This window comes from Perca flavescens, chromosome 3 (assembly GCF_004354835.1).
Source record: "Perca flavescens isolate YP-PL-M2 chromosome 3, PFLA_1.0, whole genome shotgun sequence".
Lineage (NCBI taxonomy): Eukaryota > Metazoa > Chordata > Actinopteri > Perciformes > Percidae > Perca > Perca flavescens.
Window position 1 is genome coordinate 41,490,757 of NC_041333.1, and position 18,988 is coordinate 41,509,744.

Sequence of the window (18,988 nt, forward strand, 5' to 3'; positions counted from 1 at the left end):
ATAGCGGTTAGCGGCATCTTGACTACTTGGCCTGCCAGAACTTAACTCGCAACCTTCAAACAATGCACCATTATGCCATAAAAGGCTAAACTATTTTTATGACTTCTGTGCATCAGAGGTCACCTGGAGTAACCACTTCCTCAATGACTAACACAGCTCTTTTGCAATGAGCACATACACACATTTTGTTAATAAAATATTTCTACTTTCTAATACCCATCCCTGTTGTATATAACACCTTTAAGATGGATACTATATACAATTGCCACAGTTTGCTTCTAGCTTGGGGTGTTCATTAATTTGGTATTTTTACATCTTTTTTAAGCAAATTTCCTATCCATTTACATACACCCATCCATACATCCATACATAGGAAGTTTGCTATTTGGCCTGACAATAGGAATCATCGACAACCAGTAGGTCCTTTGATGAGGATGTCAGTCTGCTGCTGGGAGAATCAATTGACTTGGAACGTTTAAAAACGAGTTTCAGCTCAGTTGGGAGGGACTCTTGAGTAGAGCAGAGCAGCAGATGTATGTGAGGATTAATACAATGTCATGGAGTGTGCCTCCTAAGGTTTAATCTTTGTGTTGTATAGATTTAGTTCAGGGTAATGGTAGGTTTGGGTTTTGTGGCTTATTTCCTTTCATAATGAAGAATGAATTGGTATACTGTTGCTTCACATGAGTTTAAAGTGTAAACCACATCTTTACATATCTGGAACTAAATGTCACACAATAGTTAAGTTTAGTTTATCCTCCTATATTTTGATTGCTTAATGAACCAAATGAGGGATCATGATAAACTCTACTCAGGTTTTATATTTTGCACTTGTTGCCTATTTTGACACTGGGGCTTTCAAATATTTGTATTTCATGATTGTTATATCTTTGTATATGTTAATAGTTTTTACCAATCTTTTGCTGATTGTGGTTATCTGTATGAACAGAAGCTTACATGAACCTATGTACCTTTTCCTGTGCAGCCTGTTTGTAAATGAACTGTTTGGTAGTACAGGGTTGTTTCCATTCCTTCTGGTTCAGATCCTCTCTGACATTCACACTGTTTCTGCTTCTCTTTGTTACTTGCAGATTTATTGTGTGCATTTCTATGGACATGTAGAATTGTTTACCTTAGGAGTCATGTCTTATGACAGATATCTTGCTATCTGTTATCCTCTGCATTATAACACTCGTATGACGTCTAACAAGGTTGCCGTGCTTATTGTGTCCGTATGGTTATTCAGTGTACTTGAAATTGTTGTCATGATGTCTCTGAGTGTCACCTTACAGCTGTGTGGGAACACAATTCAAAAAGTGTACTGTGACAACTACTCAATCGTTAAACTGGCATGCTTCGACACAATCGTCAATAACATATATGGACTTGTGTACATGTTTACAGTAATATTTGCTCTTATAATTCTCATTCTTTACTCCTACATGAGGATTCTTAAAGTGTGTTATTCTGGTTCTAAACAGACCAGACAGAAAGCTGTCAGTACCTGCACACCTCACCTTCTTTCCCTGCTCAACTTTTCTTTTGGGTCTTTCTTTGAAATAGTGCAAGGCAGATTTAATATGAACAGTTTACCCATCATGTTACGCATTTTTCTGTCATTGTACTGGCTTACGTGCCAGCCGCTCTTCAATCCTGTAATGTACGGACTGAAAATGTCCAAAATTCGTAACATATGTAGAAGTCTTGCTTTTGGTAAAATAATGTAGAACAGGCCTACAGAGCTGAACAATGTTACCTAAAGTTACGATTAATTGAACATTTGACCCTGATGATGATTAATGAAAGATTTTTTATTTTATTTTTTTCACTGTCAATGTTTGTACTGTAAACATGCTCAACTATTAGAGGAATGATTTTATTTCTAATGAAAGAATGCATATCTTATCTTTGTGATTTTTAAAATACTTAAAGGAAACACACAGATGAACTATTTATGAGTATTTATTAGGGATGCACCGAATCCAGGATTTGGGTTTGGATTTGAATTGAATATTGGGCTTTTCGACGGGGTTCGGTTTCTGCCAAACCTTAGAATTTTTTTTCCACCGAACCCTACTCGGCTGCTTCTCGTTAGCTAACGTTAGCTTTCTAATTTCACCCACCCAACATGCCTTCTGTAGTGGAATGGCTTCGAATGACGACCAAAAACGCTTTTCTTTTACTGTGAACATTTACTGTTCAATATGTTGCAGTTTTACAAACAGGAAAGTGAACAACTTAAGCTTGACGGACATGTCTCACGTTCATCTCAGTAATCTAGCAAGAGTACACAACAGACAACTTCCGTGTAGGCTACTTCAAAATAAAAGCACTTCCTGTGACGGTTAGCAGTAAAATTAAATTACTGTTAAACAAATAAGGTTGTGTACCTGTACATATCAGCTGTAAATCTAGTGCTGGAAATAATATAAATAGTGAGATTTAATCACACTATAATTTACCATTTCCTTTAGACTGTTTTAAACTAAACAACATGAATTTTGTATTTAAGCGCTTTAAACAAACATTTCATAACACCTTCATCGTACACTGGTTTGCGAAAATTTGCCAAACAAAATTGTCACTCATCTGACGATAGCGATGTGCTTTCCTACAATGTGAAAAGAGCGTGTAAATTCAACATTAAGTTGTTACATTTAACTATTTTAGAGACCGTAGACGTTGTTTACTTCATTAATGTGTTCACTGTGTTAATGGACTGAGGATGGGAGGAGGATGTCGGTTTCGGATTCGGGAGAATCTTAACCAGTGGATTCGGTATTCGGCTGGACCCAAAAATCTGAATTTGGTGCATCCCTATTATTTATTGAATATTAACAGTTGAAATCAAAGCACACATTGCTTGAAAAGAAAATGTCACATTTTAGTTTTAATGTAAAAAGCAATTTTCCTGAAAAAGTAGACACAAAATAAATGACGCATGACGGTCATGTTTTGTCGGCTTAACTCAATTGGAACGGCCGTCACCTCGCAGTGATCAGCGACCGGCTCACACCTTTTGTCGGATAAATTTACTCCTTCGGTGTCGTCTTTACTGAAGCCAAAATGTATCAAAACAACGGACGCGGAGTCACGTGACTACACACGCGGTAGTCTGTTTTTTAATGGAAAGTATATGAAACAGTAGGGAAAGTATTTACATGATTTAAAAATAATGAAATGGGAAAATTATATCAGTTAGAGGTTCTGAATTCAGTTTAATTTACTTTTCGAGCAATTGTCCTTCCCTAATTTAGAATATTTACTGTGTCATCTAACAAAGTTGGAATAACAAAAATAACGTCAATGAAATGCCCAGATGATAGTAGTGTTAACAGTGATGATAATGTGTCCCTAATGATGTAAAATTAAACATGTAAATAAAGTTGGTTTGAATCTTTCAACGACTTCAGGTGATAAATCACTCTTGCACCACCTACAGCCTGTAGTGAGATTTGCAAAAATCCACGTCTCCCTGTTCAGATGCACCAATCAGGGCTGTGGGGGGGGGGTTGGGTGTCTAACTGAGAGTCAATCACTGCTCATGCACACGCATTCATTGTCCCTTGTGGGGGGATGGGCTTATGAGACCATTTGGCCTAAACGCGTGCTTGGTCGGGACTATTTGCATCACTTTTGAGGCAGTTAGGTTAAGGAAAAGGTCATGGGTGGGCTTAAGTTTGGCGACGGTTGGGATCAGAAAAAGAACGGGATAGTTGGGTTTAGGAACAGAACAACATGACGGTGACTGTTGGGTTTAGAAAATAGCGGGACACGATCCCCGGTCTCCTGGGTGAAAATCCTGTGTTGTTTGACCCGTCCAACACTTTTTTCTAACCAGGGTCTCTGTTTTTATCTCAGGCACAAACATTAACACACTTCTCCAGCAAAGGGGCGCTATATTAAAAATCCGGTTTTAGAACTCCCCATGGGGTCTTTGCTCGATCTGCCTGAAATTTGGCATATAGCATCTTTAGATGGCCCTGACCAAACGTTACCAAAATAAAAATTGGTTTAAAAATGCGAAAAAAAAAAAACCAACAAATATTTATAGCTACCGACCAAAACAAGAACTTTTGCATATCTCGTCCACATTTAAATGCTGTCAACACATAATTTAAGATTCTTGTTTGCCATGCTGCTCTAAGGCTCTGGACCAAAATTGGCTAACTGCGTGTCAATCACTGCTCATGCACACAGATTCATTCTCCATTGGGGGGGGAGGGGCTTATGAGACCATTTGGGCTTTAGTAGAAAAGGGGGAGGGACTGAGAAGTTGTCGATGTTCAAATGTTTTGGCTATGTCCTGGAGCTTCACAATCCTACCTACAGCACCTTTAATAATTACTTAATTTTCACTTCAAGAACTTAACCTTAACCTGGAGCTTCCCATGAGCAGAATCTAAAGGAACCATAAAGGCTGATTTATAGAAGTTTGTAAGCTCTATGCAGAGCTTACACCATAGCCTACGTCTCCCCTGTGCTTTCTGACCACAGTTGGAAAGCTGTTGCAGGAAAAGTTAACCCTCTCCTTGAACCCATGTTGTTCAAGTAGAAGGAGAACCTGTGAACGAGTAGAAGGAAATGCGATGCTACCAAGCCACAGCCAAGCTAGCCAATCACAGTTGTTGTGGTCTGCTTTGCCTCTATGTGACTTTAAAATTTTGATTAAAATTTTCGGGGACATGTACCTGTGTACATACGTACTTACGGTGTAGATATAACCATATATCAAGCTTAAGAAACAATCCGGATTGCCAGAAAACCCTACCAATAATGCTGATGGTCGAAAGGTGCTCAGTGTGATACCACACATCTCTCAGTTTCCACAGGCCTCTTTGAAAGATAAAAACATTAACCCTTGGTGGAGGAAAATGTTTAACACTGAACAGATGGAATAGATACAACTCAGCCTTTCAGTGCCAGGTGTACCAAACCATATAACTGACCCTGGTACCAGGGATAAACGGGTATAGATAGATTGATGAAAGGAACGCAATTGACTGAAACACCTTCTTTTAGGTAAATTAAATTGGACTATTCCTAAACCATCTGGTGTTAGGGTTAGAAATTACAAAAAGCAGACTATAAAGAGTTATTTTTGCTGACATTAATTTAAAAAAAAGTGTTTAATCCTTGGGACCTTTGGTTCTGAGGTCACACTGTTGCTGCGGGTGTCCTCCCTATTCAGAGGTTTTATAAGACTTTGAAGCAGAGTTTTCGCTCAGTTAGACGGGACTCACATGATGACTTTAGTGGGGCAGCAGGTGAATTCACACAATGTCACTGACTGGTTTTGTATATTTTAACCAAAGCATTATTGTGACTTTGAACAGAAAATGGTCCACCCAGGGATGTTTTATACAATTATTGCCATGATAGTTAATCTGTTTGGCTTTACTCCACTGACTTCTGTTAATGTGTGCTTTATGTTTAATTTGCAAATTGTGCCAAACAAATCCAAGTTGACGCTGCTTAATATTTTTACAAATCTCTAACAAACGGTAATGTGCACAGTAGAATTGTTGTCAACCTAAAGAATAATCACAATGAACTCTACGCAGGTTTCATATTTCACATTTGCTGCCTACTTAGACACAGGACCTTTTAAGTACTTATATTTTATGATTGTCATGGCTTTATATATTTTCATTGTCACTGTAAATGCCTTGCTGATTGTGGTTATCTGTATGAACAGGAGCTTACATGAACCTATGTACATTTTTCTGTGCAGCCTTTTTGTAAATAATCTGTATGGTAGTACAGGGTTGTTTCCATTCCTTCTGGTTCAGATCCTCTCTGACATTCACACTGTTTCTGCTCCCTTCTGTTTCCTCCAGATTTATTGTGTACACACTTATGGAGCTGTTGAATATTTAAACTTAGCCGCCATGTCTTATGACAGATATCTTGCTATCTGTTATCCTCTACAATATATCACTCGTATGACATCTAAAAAGATTGCCACTCTTATTGCTCTAACATGGTTATACCCTTTGATTGCATGTATTGTTTATAGTATATATTTGCACTCCCATTCCCGGCTCTGTGGGAACGTCATTAACAAAGTTTATTGTGACGGCCACTCTATTGTGAAGCTGGCCTGCTCAGATTCACATATAGTTAATGCATTGGGGCTTATTTTATCTTTTGGTGTAATCTTTGGGTCTTTAATTGTTATTGTTTACACTTACATGAATATTTTTAAAGTATGTTTTGATGGTTCCAAACAGACCAGACAGAAAGCTGTCAGTACCTGCACACCTCACCTCATTTCACTCTTAAACTTTTCTGTCGGGGCCAGCTTTGAATTATTACAGAGCAGGTTTAATTTGAGCAATGTAACCATTATAATGCGAATATTTTTATCGGTATATTTTCTTACATTCCCGCCACTCTTCAACCCTGTAATGTATGGCCTCAAAATGTCCAAAATCCGTGTCATAGGCAAAAGTCTGATGGCAAATGTAGGCTATTAATATGAAGTTGTTCAACAGATTGACTTATTATCTTTAATTTAATCCTTAGACTTTAGAAGTTCTCTAATGTACAACTGTGCATTTTATTTTGTGAAAAATAAAGTTAACTAACCTCCAAATTGTACTTCAGTACAACACTCAAGTAAATGGACTTAGTTACTTTCCATCACTCCAAAAGTCACAAGGGCAGGCACAGGGAAACCAAGGTTTCTAGCATAGAAAATGTCCTGCTCAGCCTATAGACCTACAATGAAAGTGCAAGGCCAACGCATTCTCACTCCCAACTTGTCAAACACTGACGCTTGGTCAGGACCCCTTGGCTTTACTTTTTAACACTGGGTACTAGAGCAGCAAAGATTAATTGATTAATCAATCAGTTTTCAACTACGAAGTTACTACAACTATTTTCATAATCAATGAATCAGTTATTTCTTTTGAAAAAAAAAGTTGCAAAGAAACTCCCGCACACTGTCTAACTTGCAAAGATAAATTTAATAGCTGGAAACATTTCAGTACTAGGCCTTCATCAGGCACAATCTTCATCATTTTGCCTAATAAAGGTACAACCTTGCCAGCCATTACATTTTTTCTTTGCATGTTAGACAGTGGGCAGAATTTTCTTCGCCAACTTTCGACCTGCTCGTCCCTCTCTAACGCACCCGTCTAGAGTGTGAAGTATTTTCCTGTTATGAAATAAAGTAAAAGTTCTCTGATTGCAGCTTGTAAAATATATGAATATTTTTTAGTTTCTTCTGCCTGCACCAGGTGTTTCCATGACGCTATTAATCATTATGCTTCCTCCCTTTCTTCTTTTTTTTTTTTTTCGCTTGGCAACAAACAGGCATTAGGTCACCAACTGGAACGGAGCGTGCATTAACTTGCAATCTTGGAACAATGATTCGCCAAACGTGCATTTTTTGAATATCTTTGAGTTGTGGACAAAACAAGGTTGAGAGTTCCCCAAGTTAAGGAGTTCAAGTGTCTCGGGGTCCTGCTCACGAGTGAGGGTACAATGGAGCGTGAGATCAAAAGGTGGAATGGTGCAACGTCAGCTGGAAAGGCATTTAATTTACCAGTAGATCATTCCAACCTCCACCTATCGTCATAAGCTTTGGGTAGTGACCAAAAGGATTTTCTTCCGTAGGGTGGCTGGGCTTAGCCTAAGAGAGAGGGTAAGGAGACTTCCCGGAGAGAGTTCAAAGTAGAGCCACTGATCCTTAGGGGGCTTTCACATCAGGGACCCGGAACAGATCAGAGTACACTTGACCCCAAATTTTGGATCATGTGTACTCCTGTACGATTCACATCAAGTGTGAAAATCGAACTGTATTATTCAAAATGACTACAAGGAGTTTTTAATCGGTTATGAGACGGTCTCAATTTAATACTGATGCCACATAACCGGACTAGAATTCCACACTCTGGTATAGGCTTTTAGAAGCAGTTCATAGGCAGGGCAGGACATTCACGGCAGCCATGGCCGCCCTGCCTCCTCAGTTTGGGCTTTTGACCCTCCAAAAACGATATGCTCTGCAGTCCCACTGGCCTTGATTCCCCACTCGCTCTACTCCAGCCGACTTCGCTGTTTTCTCCTCTGGCTCTTGTCTGTCATTACAGTTTCATGTTTTTTTGATGAGCCAAAGACAATAACATGCATGTGCCTCGATTTATAAAGCTGCACATACGCCTGGTTCTATTTTTATAAATCTGAATCTTTGTGGAGCTAGGTGCACACCCAGGCCTCATTTCCACTCCCCACTGAGAAATGCCCTCAAACATCGCTTGCATAACCACTCTTTAGACCTGTCAGTTAGAAATATACCTACTATATAGTAAGAAAATGCAGTTTCCCAACATGCCAGAGCAGCTGTCATTATCCGTGACCGCTTGCACGGCTGTGGCTATTTATAGCATCTGTATCACTTATTCATCACGTTTCTGCAAACCATCACCGTAAAATCTCAATCAATTAAAGGTACACAGACAGAAGGATGATCAATAAGTTCTTATATTTATAGTGAGTTTATAGTGATTCATTATATTTTGAAACTGACTTCACAATTCAGGATCAAATTAAACAATCATGAACAGGGAGATGATGCTGACATGTAAATAAAAAGAATGATGAAATCCATCATTCATAAATAATTTAAAATGAAGTTTATAACTTCGCCTTTGATATTTGACAGAATGATGTGCAGCCTGAAAAAATAAGGGATTTTAATCAAAGTCCTCCTGATGTGCCACAAATCTGAGACTGAGTGACCTTCTTAGATGAGTTTGTACAAACATTGGTAATTTGTAAATATAATTAAAAAGAAATTGTGAAATAAACAGCTCCCCCCACTGACATTTATACTATGTATTAAAAATGACTGATGGGAACAAACATTTTTATTTATTGGACAATTACGCACCTTCAGTTTCTGTCAACTAAAAGTGCTGATCCCAATAACTAATACCTTCTTATATGTTTTTGTCATGTATGAAATTTTACGTTGTATTTTGAAGCACATTGAGTCTACTCTTGTCGTATGAAATGTGCTGTAAAAATAAACTTGTCCCATCACTACTGTGGACGCCATATCTCTGTTTGTTACTTTTTCAAGATGATAACACAATGCACAGAACAATACAAAGGTATACATCTGTTAGGTGGCTGCTAAATACTAAAAGCCTAAATTTTTTACAAGATTTTTACATGCAACACGGATGTTAGACAGTTTCAGGCCGTACATTACAGGGTTAAAGAGTGGCGGGCATGTGAGAAAGTATAACGATATAAAAATGCGCACCATAATGGGTAAACTGCTCATATTAAACCTGCTCTGTAATATTTCAAAGCAAGCTCCAAAGGAAAAGTTGAGTAGAGAAGCGAGGTGAGGTGTGCAGGTACTGACAGCTTTCTGTCTGGTCTGTTTAGAACCAGAAAAACACACTTTAAAGATTTTCATGTAAGTGTAAAGGATCAAAATTAGAGGAACAAAGACTGACAAGGCACTAACAATAAGTCCATAAATGTTATTGACTGTCGTGTCAGAGCAGGCCAGTTTTACAACAGAGTGGTTGTCACAGTACACTTTGTTAATTATGTTCCCACACAGATGTAGAGGAACAATTAAAGGCAGTGTACAAAAGTTCACAAAAAATACGAGTGACCATGTTATGGCAATAAGGCTGGCAACTTTCTTATATGTCATACGTGTGTTATATTGCAGAGGATAACAGATAGCGAGATATCTGTCATAAGACATGACGGCTAAGTTTAAAAATTCTATACTTCCATACGAGTACACAAAGAAAATCTGCAGGAAACAGAAGGGAGCAGAAACAGTGTGAATGTCAGAGAGGATCTGAACCAGAAGGAATGGAAACAACCCTGTACTACCATACAGTTCATTTACAAACAGGCTGCACAGGAAAAGGTACATAGGTTCATGTAAGCTTCTGTTCATAGAGATAACTACAATCAGTAAAAGATTGGCACAAATAATAAAAACATATAGTGACATAACAATCATGAAACATAGGTATTTAAACAGCCCAGTGTCAAAGTAGGCACCAAGTATGAAATATGAAACCTGAGTGGAGTTTATCATGAGGCTTGTTCTGGTTCACAGCAAATCTACTGCTGTACACACAAAGCAAAAGTTTTGTTACATTTTTAGTTGCGGTGTCGGTTATAATGTGTCTGTTTTAAACATCTGCTGGTTTGACACAATTTGCAGCCAAAACATCAAGCACAAATAAACAGTGGCCGGCATACTAGTACTAAATAGAGTCACCATAGTTTACCATTTTCTGTGTGAATATAATGCTTAGGTTAGAAGTAGATAGTTGAGAAGTAGTTTGTGACACTGTGTAAATGTGAGCTTTCACCTGCTCTAGACGGACTGTGAGGCCCTCCTAATTAAGCTGAAACTCATCTTTGCCTTGAAGTTTAAAAGAAGTCAGAGGCCACAGCGGAGTGACCTCATTACGAAAGGTCCCGCTGACTGATACTCATGTTTAATTAATGCCAGCAAAAATGCAAACTTTGTAGAGCGCCTTCTTTTGGTTAGTTGGTAGGTTATGGTCTCACTTCAATACCAACTAATGTTTTCATTGTGTCACTTTTATCCACCCGTACTCTATTCCCATCTTTGGTTGTCAGTGGTTAGGGCTTGGTGCACCTTATGGGTATCAAGGCATTATGGTATAGAAGAATGATTTCAATGCTATCAAATAAACAGACGATACCTCTTTCTATTAAACTGATATGGAAGTGCTGTATCGAGGCAGGGTTACCAACAGTTTATTGCAAGCACGGTGGTCTGTCAGGCCTTATCCATTTTAAGTCACCTACATGTCTTTGGTTTGTTAAAGGAAACCGTGGAACCGAAGGAAAAACATGCAAACTCCCCAAAAAAAAAAAAACAGCCAGCTCATGGAATCAAACTCAGGGCCTTCTTTGTTTTCAAAGATTCATTTTTGGGCTTTTATGGCTTTTAATTGACAGCACAGCTTGAAGAAAATATATTCGAACCTGGGCCACTGCCAAGGAATCAGCCTATATGGCGCGCACACTATACGCTCAATGGTGTTTTAAGCCCACAACGTCGACTTTAAGGCAGCGCCCATCCTGGGTGCTGCGTTTTTACCCAAACCTAACCATAAACATTGCCTAATCCTAGTGCCTACCAGGCGACATTGGGGGCTTAAAACACCAAACACCACACTCCACCACATGGCACCACACATTCTTGCTGTGGTGCCATAATTCTAACAGCAGTATTACTTAAAAAACCTAAATAAGTCTCACAAAAAGCACTGAACACACGTTCTGTAAGGTCAGATGGCTGTGATGATCCATCAGCTTGTTGATATTACGAGAACAAACTAGGGGACAACCATGTGAGTATGGTGACAGGATGAAAAAGCTTGTCAGTCTCAAACATATCTTCTGTTTAACACCAGGTACCCAAGTTCTTCTCAGGGATCAATAAAGTATTTCTGACTCTGATTTCATTGGATTTGAAAGGTTCTAGGGGTGCCACACGGTGACTTTAGGGAAGCAAAAGGATTTTCCAGTTCTGTTGTTTTGTCTCCGACTCCGGCAGTGGCAGTTTGATTTTGATAGTCGAAATATCAATTAAAATCTTCAATCCTTAAATTTAAAATCGAAGGGGCGGCCTCACCCAGTAAGAGCATTCTCCACATGTTGGCTGAGTCCTGCAGTGGCGCAGGGTTCGAATCCGACCTGCTGCCCTTTGCTGTGTGTCATCCCCATCTCTTTCCCCCTTTCATATCTATCCACTTTCAAATAAAGGGAAACGCCCTTTATTTTACACCCTTTTTACACCCACACTTGGTAAGGTGGTGGAGAAGCTAGGACAGATGTCCAACCAAAGCACCCAGAAACTTCTGATAAATAGACACAAGGGGCAATGAAAGATGGTTTACCAGCAAAGAGAGAAGGCTTTCAGAGTCCAAACCATAAGACACAAGGAAGAGATGGAAAGGACACCCGGATAAACTCGTAAACTGGAAGGAATGGGACATAATTCAACAGAGATATCGAGCCGTATGGGAACGATGTCCACAGTAATCTGGAATTTCGCAAGTGTGACCAGCTCGGGCTACATTATCCCAATTATTACATGGCCAGTTACTAAAGAAATAATAATAATTTGACACAAACTATTGATTAAAAAAAGATTTTATTGGCATCGGTATTTAACTCCTTGTTCATGTCTCACTGGCTGGTTGATCTGCACTACACGCTGCCCAGGCCGGGCTTCCAAAGGAGATTGGGGCTCATACAGAGGTAACCCGCTGATAATGCCTGCCTCCCGGTCGGGAAGGTTTACGTTACCGCAGATTTGCACCACTCTCAAACGGAAGCCAGGTCGCCCCAGTGAGCGTGTGAGCTAACCATGGAGCTAACTAATGCTCTGTTTTTCACTGTAGCCTTTTGCACTGTTAGCTCTTCTTATTTCTTTCACCTTTCTCTTCTCGTTTGTGATCAGCTGATCAGCGTCAGTATGAGCACTGATCTCCCACAGAAGCGCAGTGCAGAGCGGCAGCAATTAGCTAGAACGGTCTGCTCTACATAGCAATGGTCTGTTATAAAAAAAAAAAAGATCATGGAATGCCGGTATTGACCAATCAAGAATTAAGTATTCAACGAAATTGTGTAATAATAGCTAATCGGCGTGGCTGATTTAAAAAACATCTTTATCTCTAACAGTGAACTTGCAACAGTTATGATGTATTCACTGCTCTTTTCAACATCACAACATCATTGGTTGATGTCTTTATTCATGGAACGAAAGCTCCAAGAAATCAACCTCATTTCGGAAAAACTCAGAAGTGTTTTATCACTGTGTCATATTCACCTTCTGGTTTAACGTACTAATGACAAAAACAACAGTTCAAAAATACCTTAATAGTGTTGTAATTCACAGACCCAAGGCTGGATTATTAACCAGGCAAAGTTGACAGCTGTCCTGGGGACCCCAGACCTTTAGAGGCCCTGAAGATTGGATGTTTGAGTATAGGTGGACTTCTTTCAAACACAAAGGTTAGTTATGTGATGGATCATTTATTGGCATGATGAAATGAAATAGTGGCTCTTTTGGAAGTAAATCAATGTAAAAAATGTATGATTTGGATAATAATCCGCAAAGATGAGACGTAAACAGGATTTGTACTTTGGATAAAACTTGAAAAAAATAAACACTTTAGTGGCCCTTATCCTCTTCCCTTTTTTAATCTTTCTAATCTCCAAGAATTACATTTGTGTTGTGGCTGCTGCCAAACCCCTTCCAAAGAAAGGATTTAACAAAACATTACTTTCCTGTGGTCATTACACAGGAGCACAAACACCCAAAGCAAAGCCCCTGAAGCTGCTCTGTTTCCAGCAGTAACCATCGCGACAGCAGAGTGTCCTCCCATGATGCAGAGTGTGCTAATTGGCCTGTTAGTGAAGCTGGTTCGAGCCTCCAGAGTGTCCAAGTGTCCAAAGATGCCTCTGGGGTCTGGCCCTGTGTTGTGGTACAGATGGAAATAACTGCTGCTGTTGTCAATGGCGCTGACACAGAAAGAAGATCTGCCGGGGCTCATTACTGTCAAACAATACAGTTAACATGATGAAATCACACATCAGAGTCCCCACTGCCCACTCTCTGTTCACCATACATCTCACTGTAGCACAAACAATGTCATACATGTTTACGATCTTTGGCCTGTAGAGAAAATAAAGTTTTCACTGACCTTTACCTGGTTGACGTAATATGTTAGAGTTTGTGCATCATTAAGTTCTGGCAGGAGTTCAGATATTTCCAGAAAGTTTGTTTCTTGATGCGGAGACACAGAAGACACATCGGCCTCCTGCTGAATGAACTCTGCACTAATGTGCTCCTAAAGATACAGGAAAATAACAACAAGTGTGTTTACATCAAGCACAATAGACCGAATCATTGTGACGATGCGCTAACACAACAATTACTTCCTGTAGATAAATGGCCGATTTGAATTGCAGAGATGTGTGAATTCAGCAAACGTGTTTATTTCTATTATGTTTAGCGGTAACTGTAACATTTAAAGATGTATAGTTAAACACAGAGTTCCGACCTTTCTGTGGTCTCTGCTGTGCTTATTTTTCGGTACTGTGTTGTAGTGTCTTTGATAAGCCAAATCTAACGTTAGGAACAGCATTCTCACAGCCGGTTGGACTGACTGTTAGTTTGGGTGGTGTCATTTTCTTTAGTATGTGGCCCAACAGTTAAATTAGCTCTTCAAGCTAACATTAGTCAAAGTGTTGATATAATTACATTTTTAAAGAGGCATTTAAGTTGAAGGAGATGAAAGTAAATCCAGTTTTTCCTCGTCCCTGTTTGCTCAGCGGGGTTAAGTTAAATGTAGGAGACACAGGAGTTTTATTGTAAACAAACATTGTGATTGGTTCTATAGCTTCCAGAAAGGCTCAGAGAGAAACAACGTGGTTTACATATTGTAATGAGCTGAGTTAATGTGTCCCTGGTATTATGATTATATCAGTTATGCAAATGTTACCAGCACAGGTCAATGTGGTCATATTGAGACCTATTGTGGTGGGGGGGATTGTCCCGAGTTTTTGTGATGGGGTGGTTGAGGAAGAGCGGGGGTTCTGTTCTGTTGTTGGCGACTGAATGGACGGTGTGGTCACGGACAACAGGGACCTGAGTTAAGCTGTGTTCCCTAAATAAATGCACCGAAGTTGCAAGCCAGTCATCGCCTCCTTATTCAACGCTGCAGCACTGGGATGAGTGTTACACAGTTGTCAGAAGTTTAAAGGTCCCATGGCATGAAAATATCACTTTATGAGGTTTTTTTAACATTAATATGCATATATAGCCAGCCAGTGGCTATAAAGTGTGATAGGTGTAAACCAAGCCCTGGGTATCCTGCTCTGCCTTTGAGAAAATGAAAGCTCAGATGGGCCGATCTGGAACCTTGCTCCATATGAGGTCACAAGGAGCAAGGTTACCTCCCCTTTCTCTGCTTTGCCCGCCCAGAGAATTTGGCCCGCCCATGAGAAAGAGAGAGACATCATTGCTTTCAAACGAGCAAGGTGGCAGTCGGTAAAGGCCACACCCCCACCCTCCACTTGCCCCCCCTCTCTCCTCCTCAATAGCATTTAAAGCTACAGACACAGAAATGGCACATCCTAAGGAAAGCTCATTGTGGGACTGGCTCTAGTAGCTATCATTCTGCACCAAGGATGATTTTCGGGAAAGAGACTTTAGATACAGTATTAGGGGACCACTAAGGTCTATATAAAAGAGACTTCAGATACAGTATTAGGGGACCACTAAGGTCTATATAAAAGAGACTTCAGATACAGTATTAGGGGACCACTAAGGTCTATATAAAAGAGACTTCAGATACAGTATTAGGGGATCACTAAAGTCTATATAAAAGCATCCAAAGAGCACCATGTCATGGGACCTTTAAAGTGACAAACTGGTTTCTTCTCCAGTGTTAGCCTAGCCGGCTAGCGGGCCTACCGAGCAGAGCAGCTGTTTGTACTGTCCATGGACATGCCGCACGAGAGAGGAGCATGGCCGAAAGTTAAGGAGGAAGAGGTGAGCTACAGTTATGCCCGTTCGGAGGATCTGGCGGCAGAGTTTGAGCGCGCTGCAGAGACGAAAGTCCACTTGAAACTGACGGTGAGGAGCATGGCCAACGACGCGGGAATGGGCTCCACTGACCCCCAACAGAGCGGAGGACGTGAGGAAGGCTTCCTCACTGGCACATCGGCTCCACCACAGCATTACAGCAGAGATAACGCGCAGCATGTATGGCAAAATGGCGGTGCTCATGCTTACGGGCCACATGTAAAACACCAAAGTACTCCGGTAAGGCAGACTGACAGGCATTTCATGCCCAATTTGAACTGCTATCACAAGCTGCGGGCTGGTCAGAGAATGATAAAGCACTACAGTTAGCCTTATGCCTTACAGATGATGCACTAGCGTGCCTGTTACTGCTCAGCCCAGAAGAGAGAAATGATTATAAGATTCTTGTTGGAGCCCTACAGAGACGTTTTGGACACTGTAGACAGCCCGGCCTCCTGCGCTCTGTACTGTCCAACAGACACAGGCAGCCTGGGGAGCCCCTCCATGTCTTAGCTAATGACATTGAAACTCTAGCCCGGAGGGCTTATGCCCACACGCCCCCTGCAGTACAGACTGAGCTTGCCAGGGACCAGTTCATTCAAGCCATAACCCCCAAGGGGCTGCGGATTCAGACCCAGCTCGCCCATCCCCGTTCCATACAAGAGACTTTGGAGCTGGCTCTGGAAAGGGAGATTGTGGAGGGTGGGACCATGGAAAGCGGCCCTGGAGAGAGTGGTGCTACAGTGAGAGCCGCTGCATGCACTGACACAGCCTGCATGGGCAGCTGAAATGACATTCACCACAAAGTGCCACACGCCCTCGCCAATGCCCCCTGGTCTGCTGGGGATGCGGACAGCCTGGCCATCTCCTCAGACAGTGCCCCAAGCATTCCAATGACCAGGGAAACGGACCAGGGCCCGTAAAGATGGGACAGTACGGAGCCCTGGCATTATGCCCCATGCTGCATCATCGAGAGAAGGAGGAGCCAAACAGCACAGGCGGGGGAGAGGGGCTCCACTCCCCCCTGAAGCAGACGAGAACACAGAATCCACGATGGTGGTGGGTTGGACGCTGGGAATTTCTGCCACGTTCCCGTCACCAGATGTGGGGCCTCATGGACCGCCCTTGTGGACATGGGGTCCACAGCGACACTGATGTAGCCAGATGTGGTTCCAGAGGAAATGCAGTTGGAGCAGACTACAGTGCAGCTGAGGACAGTGACTAGTGAGCTGGCCCCTATGCTTGGTAGGGGGAGGGTGACGTTGAATGTGGGAGGTGGGCCAGTGGACTTTACAGTGTGGGTGGTGCAGGTGCAGGACCCTTGTATACTGGGGCTGGACTTTTTAAGGTCTGCGCGCTGCCTGCTGGACCTAGGGGAGAACACATTGACCTTCCCCGGGGGCCCCACTGTCAGAATGATACCACCCACACGGTCCTCAAAGCCACACCCCCTGGTCGGGACAGCTGTGGAGACACACTGCCATGACACAAAAACCCCAGAAGAGAGCAACCACTCCCCAATCCGCAGTACACACACTCCAGTTCACCTCCCCCAGCCCAGTCAACTACGGTGTAGGGGACGGACAGTTTGACAGCAGCGAGAGAGATATGGAGACAGAATTGTGACCAACTGGAGCAATGGCAGCAAGGAGCTGTGGGAGGTGTTATCTGACTTTACATATATATTTGCACTATCAGACAATGAAGTGGGCCTGAAAAAGACACTGGGGATGCACAGCCCATCAATCATTATCGAACCGTCAGACAGCCCATGGGCCTCGGGAGTGGTGATGGTTTCGAAAAAGAGGAGCCCCAAGATGAGATTCTGCATGGACTACAAAAGACCGAAAGGAAGCATATCCATTACCCAGGGTCGATGAGTCACAAGACTTGGTGTCTGGCTCCTCCTGGTTCTCTTCACTCGACCTGCCGAAGCAGATACTGCCAGGTGCCATTCATCCCTGAAGCGAGACCAAAGACTGCCTTCTGAATGGACAGGCAGTAGTGGCAGTCCGGGTCCTCAGTTTTGGCCTGTGCAACGCCCCAGCCACCTTTGAAAGACTCTTGGACCGTGTGCTGGCTGGCATTCTCCGTCAGAGATGTCTTTGGATGACATCCTGGCCCACGGGAGCTCCTTCCAAACAGCGTCGGAGACTCTGAGGCTGGTGTTGCAGAGAGTGTCTGTGGCGGGCCTGAAATTACACCCACAAAAGTGCCGCTTCATGAGGAAGGAAGTGGAGTTTATGGGTCACAGGCTGGGGGGGAGAAGGCATCAGCACACTGGTAGAGAGTGCATGCAGTGAGAGACTGGCCCACACCCACTGACCAACGACAACTGTAGAGCTTCCTTGGCCTGGCCTCATATTACAGGAAGTTTGTGCGAGGTTTTTCCTGCACAGCCGCCCCCCTGTACCACCTGCTGCAGAAGGGCAGGGGATTCACCTGGATGCCACATTGCCAGCAAGCCTTCAACTATCTCCAGAAGGCACTGACAGAGGCTCTGATTGGCTGCCTGGTTCAGATGTTTTTCATTCACTCTATAGGAGCTTTTCAGTCGACGTTGCTGGTATGGATGGCGCTGGACCGCTACTTTGCCATCTGCACGCCACTCTACTACCATGAACGCATGGCGTTAACGAGATTCCTCAAGTTCATCATTCCGCTAGTACTCAGAAACGTGTTCATGGACTCGCTGTTAGTGAGCCTGGCAGGAAAGTTGTCATTCTGCAGAAACGTGATGAACCACTGTTTCTGTGAGCACATGGCCTTAGTGGAGCTGGCCTGTGGAAGCACCGCCATCAACAACCTGGTTGGGTTGATGACAGTGGTCCTCATCCCTTTAGTTGACTTCATCATTATCACTGCCTCCTACATCATCATATTCAGCTCTGTGCCCAAGTCCGGTGGGTCCGGGGTCAAAGCACTCCAAACGTGCGTCACCCACATCGTGGTCATCATCGTCAGCCTGACCATCGCACTTGTTGCTTTCCTGTCGTATCGGATCAGAAATGGTCTCCCTGCTGAAAGTCGAGTTTTCTTCAGCACCATGTATGTGCTGTTCCCAAACTGTTTCAACCCGATCACCTACGGCATCAGAACCGCCAAGATCCGACAGAACAAAAGTGTAAAGTGATTTTACCATTTGGAAGCCTATTTTCATGATGAAGAAAAGTCAAAATGTGAAAAAAAAATCAGATGTTAATGGCAAAAATAAAATGAGTCAAATATAATATAACAAAATATTTATATTCAACAAAACTGCATGAAAATAATAGCGCTACAGAGGGCAATGAATGATACATGTTATAGAGTAGAAATAACAGCATGTGCCCATTTACAAGACATGAACTTTTATGAATTTGTCATAGG

General features: G+C 42.1%; 3 protein-coding genes across 3 annotated transcripts; 2 read left to right on the forward strand and 1 right to left on the reverse strand.

The window, feature by feature from the left end:
- Positions 1-5,549: 5,549 nt before the first annotated feature.
- On the forward strand, positions 5,550-6,479 carry LOC114553037 (olfactory receptor 142-like). Its single transcript, XM_028574131.1, has one exon. The coding sequence runs from the start codon at positions 5,550-5,552 to the stop codon at positions 6,477-6,479; it is 930 nt and encodes a 309-aa protein (XP_028429932.1).
- A 2,669-nt stretch (positions 6,480-9,148) lies between these two features.
- LOC114553038 (olfactory receptor 4D1-like) lies at positions 9,149-10,078 on the reverse strand. Its single transcript, XM_028574132.1, has one exon. It carries the CDS (start codon positions 10,076-10,078, stop codon positions 9,149-9,151), a length of 930 nt encoding a protein of 309 aa, XP_028429933.1.
- Positions 10,079-17,718: 7,640 nt separating this feature from the next.
- Positions 17,719-18,752, forward strand: LOC114553039 (olfactory receptor 52K1-like). Its single transcript, XM_028574134.1, has 2 exons — positions 17,719-17,902; positions 18,019-18,752. Exons 1-2 carry the CDS (start codon positions 17,719-17,721, stop codon positions 18,750-18,752), a joined length of 918 nt encoding a protein of 305 aa, XP_028429935.1.
- Positions 18,753-18,988: the final 236 nt, after the last annotated feature.

Coding starts and splice junctions, on each gene's coding strand:
- LOC114553039 (XM_028574134.1), top strand. CDS start 17,719: ATGTCTTTGGATGACATCCTGGCCCACGGGAGCTCCTTCCAAACAGCG. Junction 17,903..18,018: donor GAGAAGGCATCAGCACACTG/GTAGAGAGTGCA, acceptor TTTCCTGCACAG/CCGCCCCCCTGTACCACCTG.
- LOC114553038 (XM_028574132.1), bottom strand. CDS start 10,078: ATGATAAACTCCACTCAGGTTTCATATTTCATACTTGGTGCCTACTTT.
- LOC114553037 (XM_028574131.1), top strand. CDS start 5,550: ATGAACTCTACGCAGGTTTCATATTTCACATTTGCTGCCTACTTAGAC.